This window comes from Crocodylus siamensis, chromosome 12, assembly GCF_052110815.1.
Source record: "Crocodylus siamensis isolate JL-2025a chromosome 12, ASM5211081v1, whole genome shotgun sequence".
Lineage (NCBI taxonomy): Eukaryota > Metazoa > Chordata > Crocodylia > Crocodylidae > Crocodylus > Crocodylus siamensis.
Genome location: NC_143406.1, coordinates 9,697,871 through 9,717,601, shown reverse-complemented (window position 1 = coordinate 9,717,601; position 19,731 = coordinate 9,697,871). Strand labels below are relative to the sequence as shown.

General features: G+C 45.8%; 1 protein-coding gene across 1 annotated transcript in view; it reads right to left on the bottom strand.

The window, feature by feature from the left end:
* Window positions 1-19,731, bottom strand: part of SLC25A33 (solute carrier family 25 member 33) — a 32,054-nt gene that overhangs the window by 2,827 nt on the left and 9,496 nt on the right. Inside the window, exons 2-6 of the mRNA XM_090024219.1 lie at window positions 13,645-13,824; window positions 8,560-8,637; window positions 6,820-6,920; window positions 3,352-3,418; window positions 1,383-1,663 (exon numbers count right to left, since the gene is read on the bottom strand). Of these exons, the coding sequence (XP_089880345.1) occupies window positions 1,383-1,663; window positions 3,352-3,418; window positions 6,820-6,920; window positions 8,560-8,637; window positions 13,645-13,824 (707 nt within the window). The remainder of the gene's footprint in view (window positions 1-1,382; window positions 1,664-3,351; window positions 3,419-6,819; window positions 6,921-8,559; window positions 8,638-13,644; window positions 13,825-19,731) is intronic.

Sequence of the window (19,731 nt, the reverse complement as noted above, 5' to 3'; positions counted from 1 at the left end):
TGGGACGCATACAGCCTGGGATGAGAAGCTTTAGGAATTCATATATTCTTTAAATCAAATTGAATCTAACTAGGCTGCTGCAAAAACCAGGCTTCCTTGGACACAGCACTTCAGGGTTTTTTCCCCTGTGCTGATACCTCTGCACACTAATTGGCATGTGATTCAGGTGCGTAATGAAAGTCCAAAACAGTCTGTCCAGCTGCAATGCAAGTCTGGTCAAATCTTCGCAAGTTTGGGCCAAGAATGGCATCCAACAAAGTCAGTATCAAAGCCTCACGGAGATGTAGTTGCATCCATTAAACAAGGTACTAAGGACATTTAAAAAGGAAGAGGAAAGTCTGGACTAACTTAAATTACTTTTTCACTAAAATGAATTAACTCTGATGAATCAGGGCTCTTGTTACCTCTGCTCATCCTGATTTGTGATGTGACCTGCAGCTTAATGGGAGAACATGAAGCATTCAGAGGGTACCATTTGAGGGGGGGCATTTTTTTCAATGGCACTTACAGGCAGAGAATTTAAGCTGTGATAACAGCCAGCATCTCAAACACTGGGTCCAAAAGCATGGACAGAGAAGGAAGAAAGATGGCCTACAGATGCGCAGGGAATTAGACTCACTTTTCCATGAAGTTCCATAGAATAAAGAAACACTGCTTAACCGAAAAGAGGAAGTCCTCTCAGCAGCATTTTTATAGCCAGCCTCCGTGCTGTGGTTGTTTCCAGGTCCCTCCTCAGCACTTTTTCACATGCTACCCATTATGTAAGACATGCCCATAAGTTCTTATGGGCCAGCCCACCAGCTTTGCCTCATATAAATCCCTGCTGAGCTGCCAACAGGAGGCAGAATCACATTAGTGTGTGTAGTGGTGGTGGTGGTGGGGAAGCCGTGCATAATCTAAAATGTACCATGTTATACCTCAGCCCCCTGTCCCTCTGTTGTGGATTGTTCTCATCATCTTGCACGTGAAACCAGATTGTAAGCTCTCTGGGAGAGGAGCCTTAGCCTATTTGTTCTGAAAAGTACTTAGCTCACTTCTAGGTGCTGTATAAAAAGATTGGAGGATCTGATTAGTATGAAATACAAGCTTCTGCTGCAAAGAGCGGTGAGGATGTTGCTAGATGAGGCACCATGTGCAGAACAGAAGGTGGGGCAGGGGGGAACAGGCAGCCAACTTCTTTTAGGAAGCCTTGTTATTTAACAAACAAAGAGCAATGGGAACATCAAAGACCTCAGTGTAGATGCATTCAGAGTAAGGTGCATCTCTAGACAACAAGGCTGTCTTCTGAAGTTAATAACATTACAGCATTGCTGCCCATCAGTTGGCACAGACCAGACGCAACACACGCACCACTCAACTGGTAAAGGGAAAGGACAACGTACCATGTGGATAAGCAATACATGAGGCACTGCCCTTAGAAACCGCAGCAGCAAACATCAGTCCAAAAAAGTTTGTGGAGCTTCTCTCCGTCCCATTAGCAGAAGGAGGTAGCTGGGCATTCTTCAGGCGCTTCTTTAAGCTTTCATAAATAGCAAAGCAGATAATGGTTTCGGAAATACCAGCATAGGAGGCAGTGAGGCCTCTGTAAAAGCCACGGATGCCTTCTGTTTGGTAAACGTATCTAGCACACTGCAGAGCATTCATGGGCTTGGAACCCCTGACTCTAAAAAGCAAAATAAAATGAAATTAGAGCATGATAAAACATTTGTATGGAAATGCTGCAAGCGATAAATAACCCAGGAGGAACAAGAATGCCTTGCTAAGTGTAACTGCAAGAATCTAGGACTGCTTTGGAGAGACTTCAATGGCTCTTTCATTATTGTTGGCATTGTAGTCACATTTTGAAGGCCAGGAGCAGGATTGCAATGCTAACTGTCCAAGCTTGGCTTTTCCAATCAGTTGATACATGCATGCGCTAATCTTTCCAGGTTGGCCTGGCTACTCTGTTATGCTGCTTCAGCGATCTAAACACTTACCACGGTAGAGGCACTGCTGTAAAGTGAACCAGCAATTTCCTTCCAGTCCAACTTTAGCCATAGACAATGGCCTCCTACAGGAAAACTGACCCTTCAGGGTAAGTGGCAGCATTCAATTCAGAGGAACCACCTAGTGACTTGCTGGACTTAGTCTTTATAAATAATTTATAAGATCTACAAGCCAGTGGTCACCTTCATTTTCAATAACTTCTTGGTAGCTGCTGGGATCCTTCTTATCTCACCCACCTGACCTGTTACAGCAGAGGGGGAAAGCTGCCTTTCTAAAGACATATTGTTAACATAGATTCATAGATGTAGGGTTGGAAGGGACCTTGCAGATCTAGTCTGACCCCCTGCCCTGGGCAGGAGAGAAAACTGAGCTCAAATGATTCCAGCCAGGTAACTGTCAAACCTCCTCTTAAAGACCCCCAAGGTAGGAGCCAGCACCATTCCCTTGGAAGCAAAACTACTCAATTATTGGCATTTAGGAAAAAAAAAATCCCCAGAAACATTTTCCTGTTCTCACTGTAGATAGTGGTCAGTTATTGAGGATCTTAAATTATTGCAGTATATGAACCAACTGTTAAACCCACATCTGTAGAATCTCAAGCCAGTGTTACTTTCTGTATTGCCTAAATGGACTTTAGCCCTAGCCTTTTCTAAACTGAACCCAGCAGGGAACCTCTTTGATACTCAATATGGCCTCCATTCCAATCGTATACAAGCACTTCACAATAGTCAATGCTTTTATCTTCTTAATGTCCCTTTGACGTAGGAAAGATTTTACAGGTGGGAACCAAGGCACGCCAAAGTTGCACAGTCTGGGCTAATGCTAGGACCTGAACATAAGAACTGCCATTCACTGGGTCAGACTGTAGCTCCACCTTGCCTAGGATCCTGTGGCACACAGTGGCAGAGAGCAGATGCCGAATGGGTGAGCGAACACCCTAGGATCTGAGCAGATTTTTTCCACTGTTCCTCTCCCACTTGCAGCATCCACCATTTAGGGTCTAGGAAGTTCTGATTCAGAGACTGGACCCCTAACTCCCGTGCTCAATAGCTATTGATGACCCTTTCCTCCAAAAATATGTCCGACCCCTTTTTTAATTTGGCTAAACTGTCAGCTTCCACAACATCTTCTGAGTCTCCAGCTACGACCCACTGGGTAGTGATAGTGACCCTTGTTAAATTAAAGTGCAACACTGACAAGTTAAAGCTGTACCCTAGTCAGCTAGAAGGACAGTGCCTTAAAGGTTGTGGTGGTTGAATTGGGTAGGAAGAGCTTCATTATGGACTCATGGATGGAAGAGGCAAACATATATTTTGGAGCCTCCCATAAATAGTGTCAGCCAGTTTCTCTCAATCAGTTGCTTACTTCCGTTCCAGCTGCATTCTGGTCTTCACCATCCATATAGGGTTCATCATGGTATTTGTGACAAAAGCTGAAAGACCAAAAGAAAACACACAGTTTCATGAAGCGTGTCCAGTGGCTTCAGTAACTAGGCAAATAGTAAGCTTTAATGCTACCCAGTCCCAGTTGGCAGGTTTCAATGAAGAGGTTCAAGACAAGAAGTGCAGGTGGGTAAGTCTGGAACCAAGGCACTGCCACAGGACATAGTAACCTTCAGAGGTATTTGCTCTGTTCACTTCAGGTGCTACAGCGGCAGGTGCATTAGAGAATCTCATGTACCTAGGCTGCTGTAAATGGCCATTTGCAAGATTTAATATTTACCGACTGGGTTTAGAATAATTTATTAACTTCTCTTTTACTGAACTGAAATCCATGGGCAAACCATCCCTCTGGGATATTTCATGACTCTAGGTGGTGCTGTTGGGCCATCTCACTAACCAAATCCACTTGTAATTAAGGGTTATTTTAGAATGGCTTTTAAATGGGCATTTTGGCAACTTAATTGGAGAGAGCTGATGGAATCGTCTTGCAGTAATGTTCCCACAACAGTAAGCTACATTCCCCAGACTGACAAAAAAAGAAACTCAAACCAATAGTTTGCCTAAAAAGCACTTTAGCTGAAGGTTTGTTCATTTCTACTTTTGTCCTCATTCCGAGGAGCATTATTGTACTATTTCTCCTTCGAATTTAAAAATTACCAGTAATGCCAACTGTTGGGAAAACATCCCAAGAATCAGGATTTTTAAGTCAAAATAACTCCGACTCATGATCTCCGGATCAAATCCTCAGATCTCCGGATTTTCCCAGCTGGTAAGTCTGTGGAGGGGCAAGGGGTGGGGGGGGGGGGAAGAGACTGAGGCCCCTACGCTGTGGGAGGGAGAGGGGCAGGAACAGGCCCTGGGGCTGAGGCAAGTTGTCCAGAGGCATCCGGGGGAGGGGCATGTGCCCCCTGTGAGCGAGGCAAGCTGCCCGCTGCAGGCTCGGGACTGTGCCCTGCTGCCTTTGCCCCAGGAGCTCAGCCGTGTGACACCAGTGTGCTTCCTGCCACCGGGTGGGCAGGCAACATGCTGTGTGGCCAGCATGCCCCATGTCAGCTGCCCACCCAGCAGGCAGCAATGGTGTTGCACAGCTGAACTTCTAGGGCAAAAGCAGTAGGGCACAGAGCCCCAGCGTACAGTGGGCAGCCTGCCTCTGCCCCATGGAGGGCATGTGCCCCCCATGCATCTCTCCGGGGTATGTGCTGCTGTGGGGAGCCGCCCCCCGACACCCATCGCCTCTGGACAACCCGCCTCAGCCCCAGGGCCCCGTTCACCCCAGTCCCTGCTCCTGCTCCTGCCCCAGCCCCACTTCCTCCCTCACCGTGGGAGCCTTGATCTCTTCCCTCCTTACCTCTTCCCTCTCCAGCCAGCCCTTTCCCCTCTGCTTATCAGCTGGGTGCTGTCTTTGTCTCTGTGTTTTTAACTCACGCCCAAGCCACAGCCCCTCCAGCCCTGTTGCTGCCTCTCACTCCTGAACTGCAGCACTCTGCATCTTCCCAGGGTGTGTGGGGACCCCCCGCTCCCCAGGTTTCAACCCCCCCCGAGTCCCCCACCTCCCCGCTTCAAAAATAGCATGTCATAACTGATATGCCAATCTCTTGATTTTTTTAAGAGTTTGTCTTATGATATTTGGCATGGTGGGGTTGGGAATACTGAATTACCAACTTGAAATAGAACGTACACAACTTTAAAAAATAATTTTCAGTTAGGATACGGTTCTTTCACAAGCTAGGCAAATACACATGCTGCATGAGATCAAGGGAATGCTGTTTTTTGGAAGTTAACAGCTTGCTTCCTTCTAGTTTCCCAGTCAATAAACCTTTACCCCTGGTAAATAGCCATGGAAGCAGTTTTGCGCCACAAAAGGATAAAGCACCAACACTCCATTGCTGGTCATCACTCAGTAACTGCAGTACTTATTCTACAGATACTTTTAACACTGGGATTTTACAAAGGAGTCCAAAACCTTATCTGTACACAGGCTGTACAGCTTTAACTACTGCAGTATCATTCAAGTGGTCTGTCCTCCCTTTCCCCCATGTGTGGACTGTTTCATCAGCACAATGTACCTACCTTTACCATTATAAAGTCTATCTGCTTTGGCATATCGGCACGCAGACTGACTTTGTGTCCGTAGAGGTGGCTTGTTAAAAATATAAAAGTATGATTGTCCCCTATGCAACAGAGTTATGCTGGCACAAACAAAACCAACCACACACAATCAATCTATGTGTAGGTTGTGCCTAAGGTATTGCGTGTCTTGTTCCAACTGAATCACCTTTAGGCATGTTAAAAAATCTCAGCCTCAGCGCCTTGTTCTGCATGTTGACTCTTACATCCAGCAGGATTCAAAACTGATCACAAATCTCCAGCCTCCCAAAGGGTTATGCCAACAGTTAAGCATTTCTCTACAGAGGCTGACTGCGTGCACACAAACCTACACAGGCATCTATCTACTTGCTGTGTTCCGGAGTTTTGTTCCCCCTCTCAAAAGCACTGGAGGGACTTTTTGAAAACATACTAGTCACAGCTTCCCACAGCCAAGTTACATAACTGGTGCGTGTAACACTGATTTACAATAAATTCCTTCCTGTTTGCACTGATACTAAGTTGCATAAGAGGGGAGCTGCAAAACTGGCAGATGTAAGAAAAGATGCTCTACAGAATATCACTTTTTTTAGCTGTGCAGGAGTATATTCCTTACAAATCCAGGGGTGAGCTTGCCAAGTTGCCTCCTGTCTCCCTGTTTTGAAGAGAACTGAAAATTCTCAGTTCAACAACTTTTGTTTTTAACCATGCCTTGTACTTTGTTTCCTGAACTCAGTCACCTCTCTTGCTCTCAGGCTTTTACGGGGGTCATTTGCTGGGCACGTTTCTTAGAAAGACTCGCTTTCTTGACTCCCAGCAATGAATTCTTATGTTTGCCCACGCAGGGAGCTCAAGTGCATATTTTCAGAAAAAGCCAATGATTTGTGCACATTAACACAAAGCATCTCTCTCACTGCACCACAGTAGTGTGCAGTGGGCCAATCAGATAGGGCTACATTATTCCTGGTACCATAGAGACAGAGAAAACCCTGTTCTGCTTTCCAATTCACTGCAGAATTTGCTTGAGGGGTGAGGATGGGGAAATGTACTTCCTGCAGCCCACAACAGCAGCTATACTGTACAGGGGAGTGGCATGGCGGACTCTGCATTAATGAAGGGCAGTCTCATGTATACAGTTATTTCATCTCTCCCTCTGAAGAGGTTTTTGGAACAGAGCACAAAAGATGGAGGGGGCCGCGATCCCGGCTGGACAGTGTGATCGACAGAATTAGCCCACTACAGGAGGAAGGCTGGGTAGCTCGAAACCACTGCAAAACAGCGAGGGAGACAAACAGCTATTACCTACCTGCAGAGCCTGCTGAGCAAATGTGCACAATGTTGCTGTTGGGCACAAAAATGCTATTGAATCGCTCCTTGGCTTTGGAGTAGCATGCAAAGTAGACAGCCCTGTGCAAGAAAAAGGAGAATTTCATATAGAGGGTCTCTCTAAACATTCAACTCCGACTACTGCTACTTTCTTCTCACAGTCTAAAAACAAAGAGGTCTCTCTCAAAAGGGTCCTGCCCAGTTTTTTTGATCTAGAAAAACTCAGGCTCAGACTGCACCAGCCTCCACTGGGATGTCTGCATTCATAGCCAGAGAGCAAAATGGTTTCCTTTTAAATCAACCCAAAACAGGAAGTAGCATAGTCTGGTGGCCAGGACACAAGACTGAAGAGTGGGGTCACTGGGTTCTAATCCTGGCTCTGCCACTAACACGTAGGGGCCTGTGCTCTCTCTTTCAGAGAGCTGGGCAAGGTTTCTTGTTCTTTTCAATGCCTCTGCCAGAGAAGAAAGAGGTGATGTTACCCCCCCCGCCACCATCTTTCCACCTCCCCTGCTGAGGCTGTGCCACCTACAACAGGCTCATGTTTAGGATGCTCTCCTGGAGGGTGGGAGGTGTCACTTTGAATCCCTTCAAGCAGCATCTCCTACATCTCTGGCAGGAGCTCTAACCACTATTGTATCAGGCACAGTGTCACGTCTTTTTCCTCCGCAACAGCAGCCCCTGCATTTGCCCCCATGTGTTAGGCATGATCCAAGAATACCACGAGACGACTGCCAACTTTCTGGCTCCAAACTGGGCTTAGGAGTGAGAATGGGGCTGAGCTGCTCTGCCCTGGAACGGTTCTCAGCATTTACAATAGCAAACTCTGGGAACTTTCAGTGTCAAAATGTAAGGCACCTACCTGTAAGGCCCTTTTTCTGGATCTGACCTGTAGTTTTTCACAAGAGTGCTAGATCACTTTACAGAAGTACTAATAATATTATTACTCAGCTTTTCTGCACTCACAAACTTCCCAATTTATGACCAGTTCCCCAAGTCATCCTTTCTAACAAGCTGTATATACAATCTGCTTTCCTTTTTAAAATAAACTAACTTGCTAGTACTAACTGAAATCCATTCCATTATGCAATATTCCACCATTCCCAAGCTCCCTCTGCTTGTCTCTGTCTTGCAGCTAATGAAAAGCAAATATCAAGAGAAGCAGCTTGGATACATATCTAAGAAATATTTTTTCTGAAACCAATAGAACTGCCATAGAAAGCCTGCTGGATTCTTAGGTGCAGTAAACAGACATAAAAAGCATATGAAGGTGTTCTCTTGCCTTCTCTAAATCTGTACCTTAAAATGTGCTACAGTAGTATTAAACAATAATATACAACCCATTCTGAGTTGTGTAACACAAAAAGAATGGCTCAGTATATACACAAGATTTATTTTTCACTTACATATCACTTTTTCTTCCATTGATCTGCAACTGCTTTACAAAGAGGAGTAGCCCCTATTTACAAATCGGGTAATGAAGGTAGAAGAGTTAAAGAACCTGTCCATAGTCATTTAATCTGTGCCAGGCCTGCTAGCCAGAGGCCTACAGTTATCTTATACCTGGTAAACAGTTAATTCTTTAACTGAACTATAATCAAACCTAGTTTAATAAGAACCTTGTAAACATCTTCACTGTGAATTTGAACACGGAACAGTGTTTGTGACAGCCTTAAAATACGCTTTTATGTTTATTACTGAGCAATTTAAAGATCTTTACCTTGATGGTGCAACTCCAACCAAGTTTGGACCCAATCCTCGGAAAAGCGACCTTGGTCCTTCTTTTTCTAGAATTGACCTATAAAAAACAATACATGGGTTTAAAAAAAAAAAAAAAAAAATCAACAACCCTCTATTCTGGCAGATAATAAGCAGTGAGAAATCGTAAGTACACTGGTAAGTGTTAAAAATGAGCCCACTGGCTGTCAACCTTAGTTGAAAGCTACTTGACTCTCAGTCTCTTCTTACATATTAAAAAGTAGGCTATTGCAACAGAACACTAAGGACACTGCAGACAAGTCTGTATCTGTGTCACGAACATGGGGTACTACTTCAATCGTGAAAGCTATTGGGAAATGGGTTATTAGAAAGTCAACAGAGACCACAAGATAAGTCAGTTCTGAAAGACAAAGGCATCTGGCATTCTTTGTAACACTGCTGTTCCTTCACCAATTTGCTTTCCAGGTCGGGTAGAGGGAAAAGGCATTACTACTCGAGAGCTGCACTTGTGTGTGGTTGAGAGACATTCCTAACTGATGTTCACCCTCCAGTGACTCACTGGTCATGGCTAAGCAATGCAGGAGGCTGTCTGTCCTACTCCATCCAATATGGGATGGAGGGTGAGCAACGGACACCCTACTTGCAAACTGTCAACGTTGCCACTTCTCCAGTGCAACCAGGCAACTCTATATTCTCTTCTCTGAATGGAAGCAACGGGCAGAAAAACTATTCATTGTGAGGCCTTTAGGGGCAGATGTGTGACAGCATTACAACAGCAGGAGGAATCTATTCATTCCATGTCCAAAGAGTGATGTAGCTGGAACTCCAATCTTGACTATCCAAAAGACAAGAGAGTCACTGTTTTGTGGGGCCTGAGACGGCCTTAAAAATTAAGTCCCCCTTGCCTCTTTGCCTTCAGGTGTCTGAGCCTTGAAGTTATAATGGGGTCACATTTTCAAGCTTTTCACCACAAGCATAAGGACTTTTTGTAATGTAAATCTCAGCTTTAATTTAATCATTAGACTCCAGGACCTGAAGCATTAAGGACAGGATCAAGGGAGAACAGGCAGCAATGCAGTCACTATACTGCTATCAGTCCAAAGCCACGGCTAAATTGCCTTTTTTATCTTCTGAATTTTTCATAGATTTCATAGACATTAGGGTTGGAAGGGACCTCGGGAGATCATCGAGTCCAGCCCCCTGCCCAAAGGGCAGGAAGTCAGCTGGGGTCATAGGATCCCAGCAAGATAAGCATCCAATTTACTCTTGAGGCCAAATTTCAGGCATCAATGTCACACAGATGAAATGGTTTGGATACATTCCAAGGGCACCTGCCAATTTTTGGTCAATACCTTGCTACAGAACACCACTACTGGAGAGTCAGACTCTGTGCAAGAATCCTTAATATTGCAGGAGAGAGACATATTTAAAAAGACAAAACAATGGTTGACTATTAGTTGGTATCCCTGTACCAGGTTTTGTCTACCAAAAAAAGGCCACCCTTGAGTGCCACAAAAAGTCACTGTGGATTTCAAGCAGGCTGGCCTGCAAGGCTCTCCTATTTAAGCCAGCCCCATCACATGAAAAACTTGCAAGGAAGTTCAAATAGCTCTTGCTGCCAGGGACAGTTCACGTGCATCTGTCCTTTTGGTTCGAGGGTCCCTTTTTTTTTCCTTCCCCAGAGTTTTGTTTTCCAGGTCATTAACACTTCTGGCACCGTTTGCTACAGAATCCATAAACAAGCTCATCAGACAGAGGAGAGATGCAGCAGCTTCTGAAACACATCCCCGGAGCGGAGCGGAGCATTCTGTGTAAACTCCCAGGCCCAGTGTCTCCAAGGGAGGCGTGTTCTTTGTCACTTAATAGTCACGACTCGGGCTTCCAGCTGAGGTGACTCATCAGAATCTTAAATGGATTATGCACAAAACAGCATGTCCTTCTGGGAGTGCTTTCTATTCTGCAGGCAGGTTTTATTGGCTCTTTTTTGGGTATCCATTTTCTTTTTAGCCTTAACACAGTCAGTGTTTTCATAGCCAACATGCTCAGCTTCCCAAGAGAAATTTTACAGACAGGCCTCTGGAAGCATGACACGGAAACAAGCATTTCTTAATGCCACTTAAAGTACCTTGTTCACATCCACTGCTCAACTGTTTGCAGCAAGAGGGACAGATGGGCAAAAAGATCTATTCATCCTACCAGCTTTCTTTAAAGGTTTCAAAATTCACAACAGCAGGGAAGTGTCACCAGAAACACTATCTACCCTGCAACTATACTGACCATCACAAGAAGCAAAAGGTATGATCACGTTGAAAGATCCCCTGCCCCCCCAGCCATCTGGAAAAGGCAGGTGGGAAGTTGGACAAATTGCAGAGTTTGAGCAATTGCTGAAATGAAATGAGATCAAATGAACCAAGATTGCAAATGCTGAGTTTAAGGAGTTGATAATATGGATGTCGTAAGTCTTGGCCTGGTTCTACCCAGCTTCCTATCATTCAAAAACAAAATTAGAAAATGAGATGGGCGTACAGAGCTGAGTACACTGAGGAAACTTTACTGAGCTTCCTTCTTGTCACAGTTCCAGAGAAAGGTCCAGGATGAAGTCAGATGAGGCTGAAATGGACCAGTATATTCCAGTTACCTAGATTCAGCACTGTGCACTTCTTTCACTCCATTCTGATAATAAAAGAGTTGTAAAGAGGTTTGTTTGCCAAGGGAAGAGAATCCTTTGCCAAGGGACGCCGAGTCCTGGTGTGACTTGAGCTAGAGTTCTGCACAGATTTTCCATTGCTCCTGTATTGTTATTATATAACAACGTTCACCAGGCAATCTGCCAGATTTATTGGAATTACATAAATCAGCTGTTTTGCTGTCTCATGTTTCCTTTGGCATATGTAACATCTGCAGGAAGCAGGACATTCCTGTACCAAACCAAGGGGCACTTGGGATAGAAATAAACAATGTTCAGTCCACATGACATCTGGATCATATTTTTTACTTAGCGGGAGCCTCAGAATATCTCAGCAGGGGCCAGGGCCCCAGGGTGATCGCATATGGTAACCAATGCTGCTGGCCTGGGTAATGCTGCTTTCTCTTTGAGCCAATCTTCTATCGATTAAGCACACATCATAAAAGGCTGGTAGGAGCAGCAGCGACTGCACTCCAACCCACAGAAGAGGCTGCTGCTCCTACCAGCCTTTTTATGATGTGTGCTTAATCGATAGAAGAGTGGTCTGACGAGCACTGCAAGTTGTCCATAGATATATGGACAGACAGCAGTGTATTGAGCACCATCAAATACTCCATGCCACCTGAAGCAGAAGCAGTAGAGCCACATCTACAAGGCACTGACAGTGGTCTAACTAGTACTGCCACACTGCTGTGCATTCATGTGCCCCCCCCCCACGCGCACACAGTTTGAGGGTACCACTGCTAGACACAGCAAATGTGTAGTCCAGACAAGGACATGGAGGGGCTCAAAGGTCCAGCTGAGTACTCACACAGGAGTAGTAGATAATGTGCACTAGCTCAAAATGAGCATTGGGAGCAGAGTGGGCTTTTCATGAAGTCAGGCATAGCAGAGCAAGGAGAAATAACGAAGCATCCTGAGCCCCGATGCTATTGTGCTTTGTAGTCAAACTGCTATTGTGAAAGCTGAGTCTCCTTCCTCTGTCTCCTCCTCCCATACATGTTCCAGCTGAGGATTGTCACAACAGGTGCTCTTCAGAATAAGTGCAGAAGAGCCCCGTTTACCAGCACTCCCTCAATACCAGAAAGAGTTCAAACTCCATAAAATCAGACAGGGAAGGGCTATTCCCATGGCCAACTACAGAGGGAAGATGCCCTCAGTTGGAACGCACTGCCTGACTTCTTTTTCTTGAACGGAAATGAAGTCTCATTTAGTTTGCAGTGAACACCTGGGAACCTGAGAAGTAGGACAGTCACAAATCACATGGCAAATGCAGAAGCCCGGAAAAGTGGGCTGCATATTTAACACAGAATTACAGAACTAAGAGTCCAGTATTTCCAGGAGGCTGGGAACAGGACACCTCACCAGCCAGAGCCAGGGGGAACGTTGCCGACTCGGCAATTTTTAGCAGACCAAGCCTTTAAAACACAGCATCACCAGATTCCTTTGTTATAGAAAACAATCCTAAGTGTAGAACACCAGGCTGTTGACCGTCTAGCCCCTAGCAGCAGCTGCAGAGGTGTGTGCATGTACCCCTTCTCCCTCCTCTGACAAGCTGGCATCCAAGCCAAGTCTGCAGTATTTCAATGCTGTTAAGCACTGCCAGTCTCGCACACAATTCCAGGAGAGCATCCCAATGTACTACAGCTGTTATGCTTTTCTTTTCCTCTCTGATCAGCGGGCTTTTTGTTCACTAATTTACTTTTAAAAAAAGAAAGAAAAATAAATGAATGTTAGTGGCAGGAAGCAGCCTATCTGATGACCAAAGCAGAGGCACAGTGTGGGTGGGCAGCAAGGAAAGGTTTTTCCCCAGGCTGTTCCACAGATTTGGAAGGAAAGACTCTGGGAGTGAAAGAGGGGAGCTCAGTCTCTGGGGCTCACTTAGTCTCTCTGTCACTTTGCCAAGATGTAATCCATTCAGCAGGACTTGCTTTACCATGCCTTACCAGTACAGAGGGACTGCAAAATAGAAATGAGTCCCAGGAGCAAGACGGCAGAAAATCCACGCTTCCTCTGCAGTAAAAAGCACTTGAGAGGGCAGGCATCTTTTGCAAGATGGCATATACCAGGCGAGATGTATAATATACTCTTGATCCTTCAGATATAATACTTACCAGAAAGCCTAAATCCAGTTAAAAGTAACATCCCATTTTGTTATAGAAACTAATACCCTTTAGAGAGCTTGTCCATGCTGCTGGGAAGTCGATTCCTTTGAAAGTTCAAAGAAACACCCACCAGCCTGAAGGATTAATTCAACTTTGAAGTAGATAAGGCCCAATTCTTATTCCCTCAGTGCCAATCAATCAGCAGTGACAACATTCAAGTGTTAAGCTGGCGCAAAGGAGATCAGACCCAGGCCTGCTCCTGTGGGCAGCACCGAGCGATGGGGTCTGTACTCACTTGAGAACCCGGAAAAGCCCAGGCGATACGGATGTTGGCCTGACCACTCCATCTCCGCTGATGGTCCCCAACTGGACTTGAGGGTAGTAGACAGCCCGGAAGGCAAGCTTTGAAGACTGGAGCCTGGTCTTTATTACCTCCAAGGGACAAGTAAAAATGGCACCAACCGTACCGCCGCATCTGTAAGATAAAATACAAATAAGGTACAGGGTCAGGGAACAGCAGCCATACAGGAACTGCGACATGCAGCAGGGTCATGATGTGATCCCTGAAATAATTTTGCCTTTTGGCCTCTACTGCAAAGGAAAAAATAGTTACAGACTGTTGTGTTTACCTGGCTGTCAGGAGATGGCTAGCTCTCATCTCAGACAAGTTTAGTGAATCATTTTCTAGTCACCACATGCACAGGTGTGTGGCAATGGGGTTTGGGAGGTTAGAAAAAACACAACAAAAATCAATAACAACTGATCAGCTCTTACTCCCATGTTCTGTGCCCTTGTTTGCCTAGATCTCCTGATCCAACTTGTGCAAAAAGTTGGCTTTCCATAAGAGAGGCACGACAAGTCCAGATTTTAGTGTGGTTTTGGACCTATGACAGGATCTGTTGGCTTAGCTGGTCTGCTCCTCAGGGGGCAGGGATTGCTGGGGTGCACTGGAGGGCAGCCGCTGGGGTGCAGGGTGCCTTGTGCTGCATGCGAGGCCACTTCTCTCTGGCATCATATTTAATATAGTAATATATATTCATACTCCCCATTCGTGGAAGTGGTTAGATAAGTCTCTTTCCAGTCCCCGAGTTAATCTGTTGCTGAAAAACTAGCTCATATTTGGAAACGGGATGCGTGGGCAAGAGGACGTGCTGTATGGATAACTGGGAGCCCTCGACTCAGATCTGGAAAGTAGGCCTGTGCGAAGCAAAAAGTATTCACTTCAGATTCAGCAATTCGGAGGGACAGTGATTCGAATCACTGTCTCGATTCGATTCGGTAAATCCGGATCTGAAGATATTTGGCGCTGAATCTTATTTGGCCATAGACTATACAGGCAGGCAGCGCCAGCAGGAGCAGCTCGGGGAACTGCCAGGCAAGCCACAGCTTGAGCCAGAGCCCTGGGAGAAGCCACGGCTCATCCGGCTGCTCCCCGCCGGGGCAAGGCAGGCTGTGCTGGCAGCCCTGGGAGAAGCCGCAGGGGCTGGGGAGAATGATCGGCAAGCTGTGGGGAATGATCGGGGAATTGGGGAATCTAACCGTGAGCTGGGGAAAAGCCCCTGTTTGTTCCCCCAGGCCCCAATCATTCCCCTAGCTCTCGGTTTGATCCCCCAGGACTTCATCTTGGACCTTTCTCTGTGACTGTGATGAGAAGGAAGCTCAGTAAAGTTCCCCCAGTGTACTGAGCTCTGTACACCCATCTCGTTTTCTAATTTTGTTTTTGAATGATAGGAAGCTGGGTAGAACCAGGCCAAGACTTACGACATCCATATTACCAACTCCTTAAACTCAGCATTTGCAATCTTGGTTCATTTGATCTCATTTCATTTCAGCAATTGCTCAAACTCTGGAATCTGTCCAACTTCCCATCTCTCACGGCTTCTCCTGGGGCTACCAACACTCCTGCCTTGCCGGGGTGGGGGGGAAGAGAAGCAGCTGGACAAGCTGCAGCTTGAGCTGACAGCCCCAGGAGAAGCCATGGGGGGTGGGGGGAACGATTGGAGGCTGGGGGAACAAACAGGGGCTTCCCCCCAGCTCAATCCCTGAGCTCCCCGATCGTTCCCTCCAAACCCCGCGGCTTCTCCTGGGGCTGCCAGCACTGCCTGCCTCGCCCTGGTGCAGGGGCAGCACGGGGAGCACCCACATGAGCCGTGGCTTCTCCTGGCGTTGCCAGCTCAAGCTGGGGCTCGTCTGGCTGCTCCCTGAGTTTGTCCCACCAGCACTGCCTAGTGCTTGCCTGTATAGCCTATGGCCAAATCTCCCCGACTCGATTTGGAGAGATTAATGGGTCTCCCGATTTGACTTGGATTCAGAGATTCGGCTGCTGAATCGGGCTGATTCTCCTCCGAATCGAATCGGCTACCGAAGCTTTGCACAGCTGTACCGGAAAGCTCACGCAAACATATAGAACAACATGTTACAACACCACTATTAACAGTAAAAAAAAAAAAAAAAAAAAAAAAAGCACGTGCTTCATGAGCATTAAACAAATCTTGTCCTTGACAAATAAGAAATTGTTGCCACATGAGTCAAAGAATTAAGACAACAAAGTTTAATAAGAACCATTTCACTTCCATTCAGTTTGTCTTTTGTTTTCCCAACAGTACTGCCGTTTGCTGAGACTGCTGCTCTTGTGAATCAATTCTTATCACTTTCCCACTGCTTCTGCATACTGACAAGCCAACCTCCTGCTATAGTGTGCTACAACCTTTAGAACAAGGAATGGTTCTTGTCAGCAGATGATACGGGAAACCAGAGCTCCCAAGTCATTTGCAACTGACTGTGTGTACAGAAGCCATGAGCTATACTAATACACACGTGACAGGGAGACACACTGCCAGTTAGTGAGTCTGAAAGCCAGCAGCTAAACATGATGACAAAACCAGGATGAACACACTGCATCTTGTAATGTGTTGTTTTGAGAAGTGGAGTTTAGTTTTATTTATCAGCACCTCAAAGCCAGCTAACAAATGCTGTGGTAGATGTTGTGTAAGAATAGACTTCCAGTAACACTGTTAACATCTCTACTGAGAAATGGAGCAAGGTTGCTGGGAAGGACAATATGCAACTTTGCGGATCAATGAGGTTCCTCTGCTATCCGCTGCCAACGAAAGCAGTGGTAGAACGAACACTGGGGAGCAGTGCTGATTCCCATCTTATATACCTGCTGCTTCCTGCAACAGCATTACAGCTCTGCTGTAATACTGATCCCTGCCAATGCAGCTGTGCTCGAAGCAGTGTGGTCCAGCGAACACAGGAGCCATGGGATCTAATCTCGTCTCTCTGCCTTTGGCCTGATGAATGACCTTAGTCAAATCATCTCTCTACCTTATTTATAAAATGGGGGTAGAGGTGCTGTCCTCTTTTGTAAAGCACCCCAAGTTCTGTAGTTAACATTAGGAATCAGAACTTGCGGTAGAGGTGATATCTTTTATTAGACCAACCAAATTTTTGCAAAAATCTTTAATTGCAAGCTTTCGGGCAGAATTTTTTCTGCAAAAATCTAGTTGGTTTAATAGAAGACAGCACCTCTGCCACGAGTTCTGATTCCATTTACCTCTAGACCAATATGGCCACAACCTGGATACCTGATAGTTAACATTATGATTTTTAACAGATGAGCTTGATGGAATTTCAGAAGGCCACAGTGACAATTTCAGCTGTTTCAGAGGCATTTTCGACAGCTGAGCCTGCTGGCAAGGAGGCATTTTGTTTACACAAGTGTCTCAGCGTGTTACCACTTCAAGAAACGCTGCATACGAGATCCCCTTCAGAAAACACCACTCGAGTCAACTCATTCACTCACGTGGAGCTCATTGAGAAGCTGCAATTTAGGTAGTGCCCATGAAAGAAAAGCAAAGCGCCACCCCTCAGTTTAAGCACACGCAGAGCGGAGCCCAAAGGGATGCAACAAACTGGCTGGCAAAGGGGAAGGGTCGATTTTCACGGGCACAAGGAGGGACAGTCCAAGGCCATGTCTACACTGAAAGTGTGCTGGCAACGTTTCTTACAGGAGTGACCTTTGCAGCATTTCTACCCAGATGAACCCCTGCTGCAGATGTTGATGCACACTTTCATTTTCACTTTGAGATGTTTATACTAAGTGCCTTACCCATGTATCTGTAGCAGCAACATTTTTCATCATAGGCTAGTCCTTACTGCAAATATCATCAGGACACTGAGGACCATCTGAGTAGGGAAGACAATACTTCGAGACCCGTTTTCCCAATAAGGTTTGCAGGTGCTGGATAGGATTCTTCTACTCTTTACCACAAATACCCCTGCACAGTCACATGCTTGCATAAGTATGAGACCTTTAGAAATGCCACCACTGACATGGGTACTAACTTCCTGACCCCTGGCCCCTTCAGAGCACAAGTTGGAAGAATTTATCCTGGACCTGGCACAACGCCTGGATTTTATAGTAACAGGCGGCAAGGGAAACAGCTTTGCCTCCAGCCATTTTAATCTTCTTAATTTTGACCTTGGCTGGCGAATAAAGCAACACCATTGTTTATGAAGCTAGGCCTATAACAGCTGAAATACTGTCATTTGGGTAGAGGCTAAAAGCATCATTCACAGAACGAGCAGCCTGGTGGTTATCAGGGCTTTGCTTGCTTTGTGCACTGGGCTAGAGTTTGGACATCAGCTTTCTGCTCTGTAAACACAAATTTGGAGAGCAATGCCATAGCACATCTTTCCCATTTCATTATACACATCTCGTGCTGTGTACATGTTCACCTGGATACGGGGGAGAGGAGGCCTCAGCGTAGGGAAAGCCTTTTCCCAGAAAGACTTTTCTGTTTGTTCTCAAAGTTCAGATTTAAAAATAGCTTTGATCTGGAAGAGTGGTCTAGCTAGAGATAAGCAGAGGTTTACCCAAGCCCTGTTCTCTGCTTAGATCCAAGTAGGGCATAAGTCAGCTGCTTTTGTGGTGCAATATTCAGGAGCAGCTACAAATAAACGATACAATCAATGAAATAGGCTCAGCATGTCTACACCTTCATATTCCCAGCTTGATAAGCATAGCTCAGAAAGTAGGGCAACTAATGAATCCCCTTCAAAGTGACAGGGCACAAGCCTGGCCTATAAAGTCAGCTTATATACCTTCACCAGTGACATCATTGTTCCCCTTTTATAAGAGGACAGATGTCTTCACCATAAAGCTTTTTCCCCAGCTATTTTTTTTGATAGAGCTTCTAAACAGCTAGATGCCAGTACAAAAAAGGGAAAAATGAAGACGGACAAAATTACACATAAAGCCACTCAAAAAACGACAGAATTTAGCAACCGCTATCACTGCTATACATCACCCACAGCCAAATTACATAACCAGGGGCTAAGACTATTTAAAATAGTCAAAATAGCATCAACACAGCTGACAAGACCCTGATGACTGGCTTCTGGAAAGCTGCAGGGCGGAGTAAAGAAGAAAGCCCTGCTGCTAATTCTTGACTGCTTAGACCCGAAGAAGCAGCTGCCACAGAATTTCATAGCATATGAAATGCAACAACAGGGCACAAGGCAGTCTCAGGTAGCAGCGTCTCGTTCAACGCAGGGCCCTAGGACTGTAGCCAGCACCCAGAGCTGCATCTGAATGTGCATCAGGCAATGTGCACAGAACATGACCACTTGCTGCCAGACTTGTTGTTTATTTTAACCATGCAATGCAAGGCTTTTATTAGTATTAGAGGTGGCCCAAAGCACAGATCATGGGACCATCAAGTTCAGCATCCTGCCGGCTTGCATTGGAAGTGCAAGTACTTCTTTCCATGCTCAAAGCTGCTTACAAATCTAAGCAGACAAACGGGCAAGGAATAACATGTCTTCTCAGTTTCACAGATGATGAAACTAAGGCACTGTAATCAAGCGACTTACTTAAAGTCAGTACAGGAAGTGTTGAGGGGAACCAGGGGCAGATCCTCTTTCTCCTGGCTGCCACTCCCTTACCGTACCCCATGCCCCAAGCATGTGAACTGCTGCAGTTATACATCATCATTTCACTTACATAATCAAATTAAGTTACTATCTGACAGGCAATGGCTTATCAACAACCAGCAATGTTTCAACTCCATTATTGCTTCTGCACAGCTCTCTACTAAACAAAGCCCGGGGTTGTGTGTGCGCACATGTACTGCCCCAGCTCTCATGACTGATGGGTACATTGCCCTTTCTACAAGGAGCAACATCTCTGGTTATGCAAACTCTAACCTCAGATGCCTGCCAAGTCTCCTCTGGCTGCCTCGCTACCATCCTGCCCTACTCCTACATGCTAATTACCTTCCCTCCTCTCCATCCTGCTCTTATTTCAATAGCCTGAGTAATGTATGCAGCCCCTATTATTTAAGTGCAAGTACTTTCTGGAATGTGTGTAATCCACTGA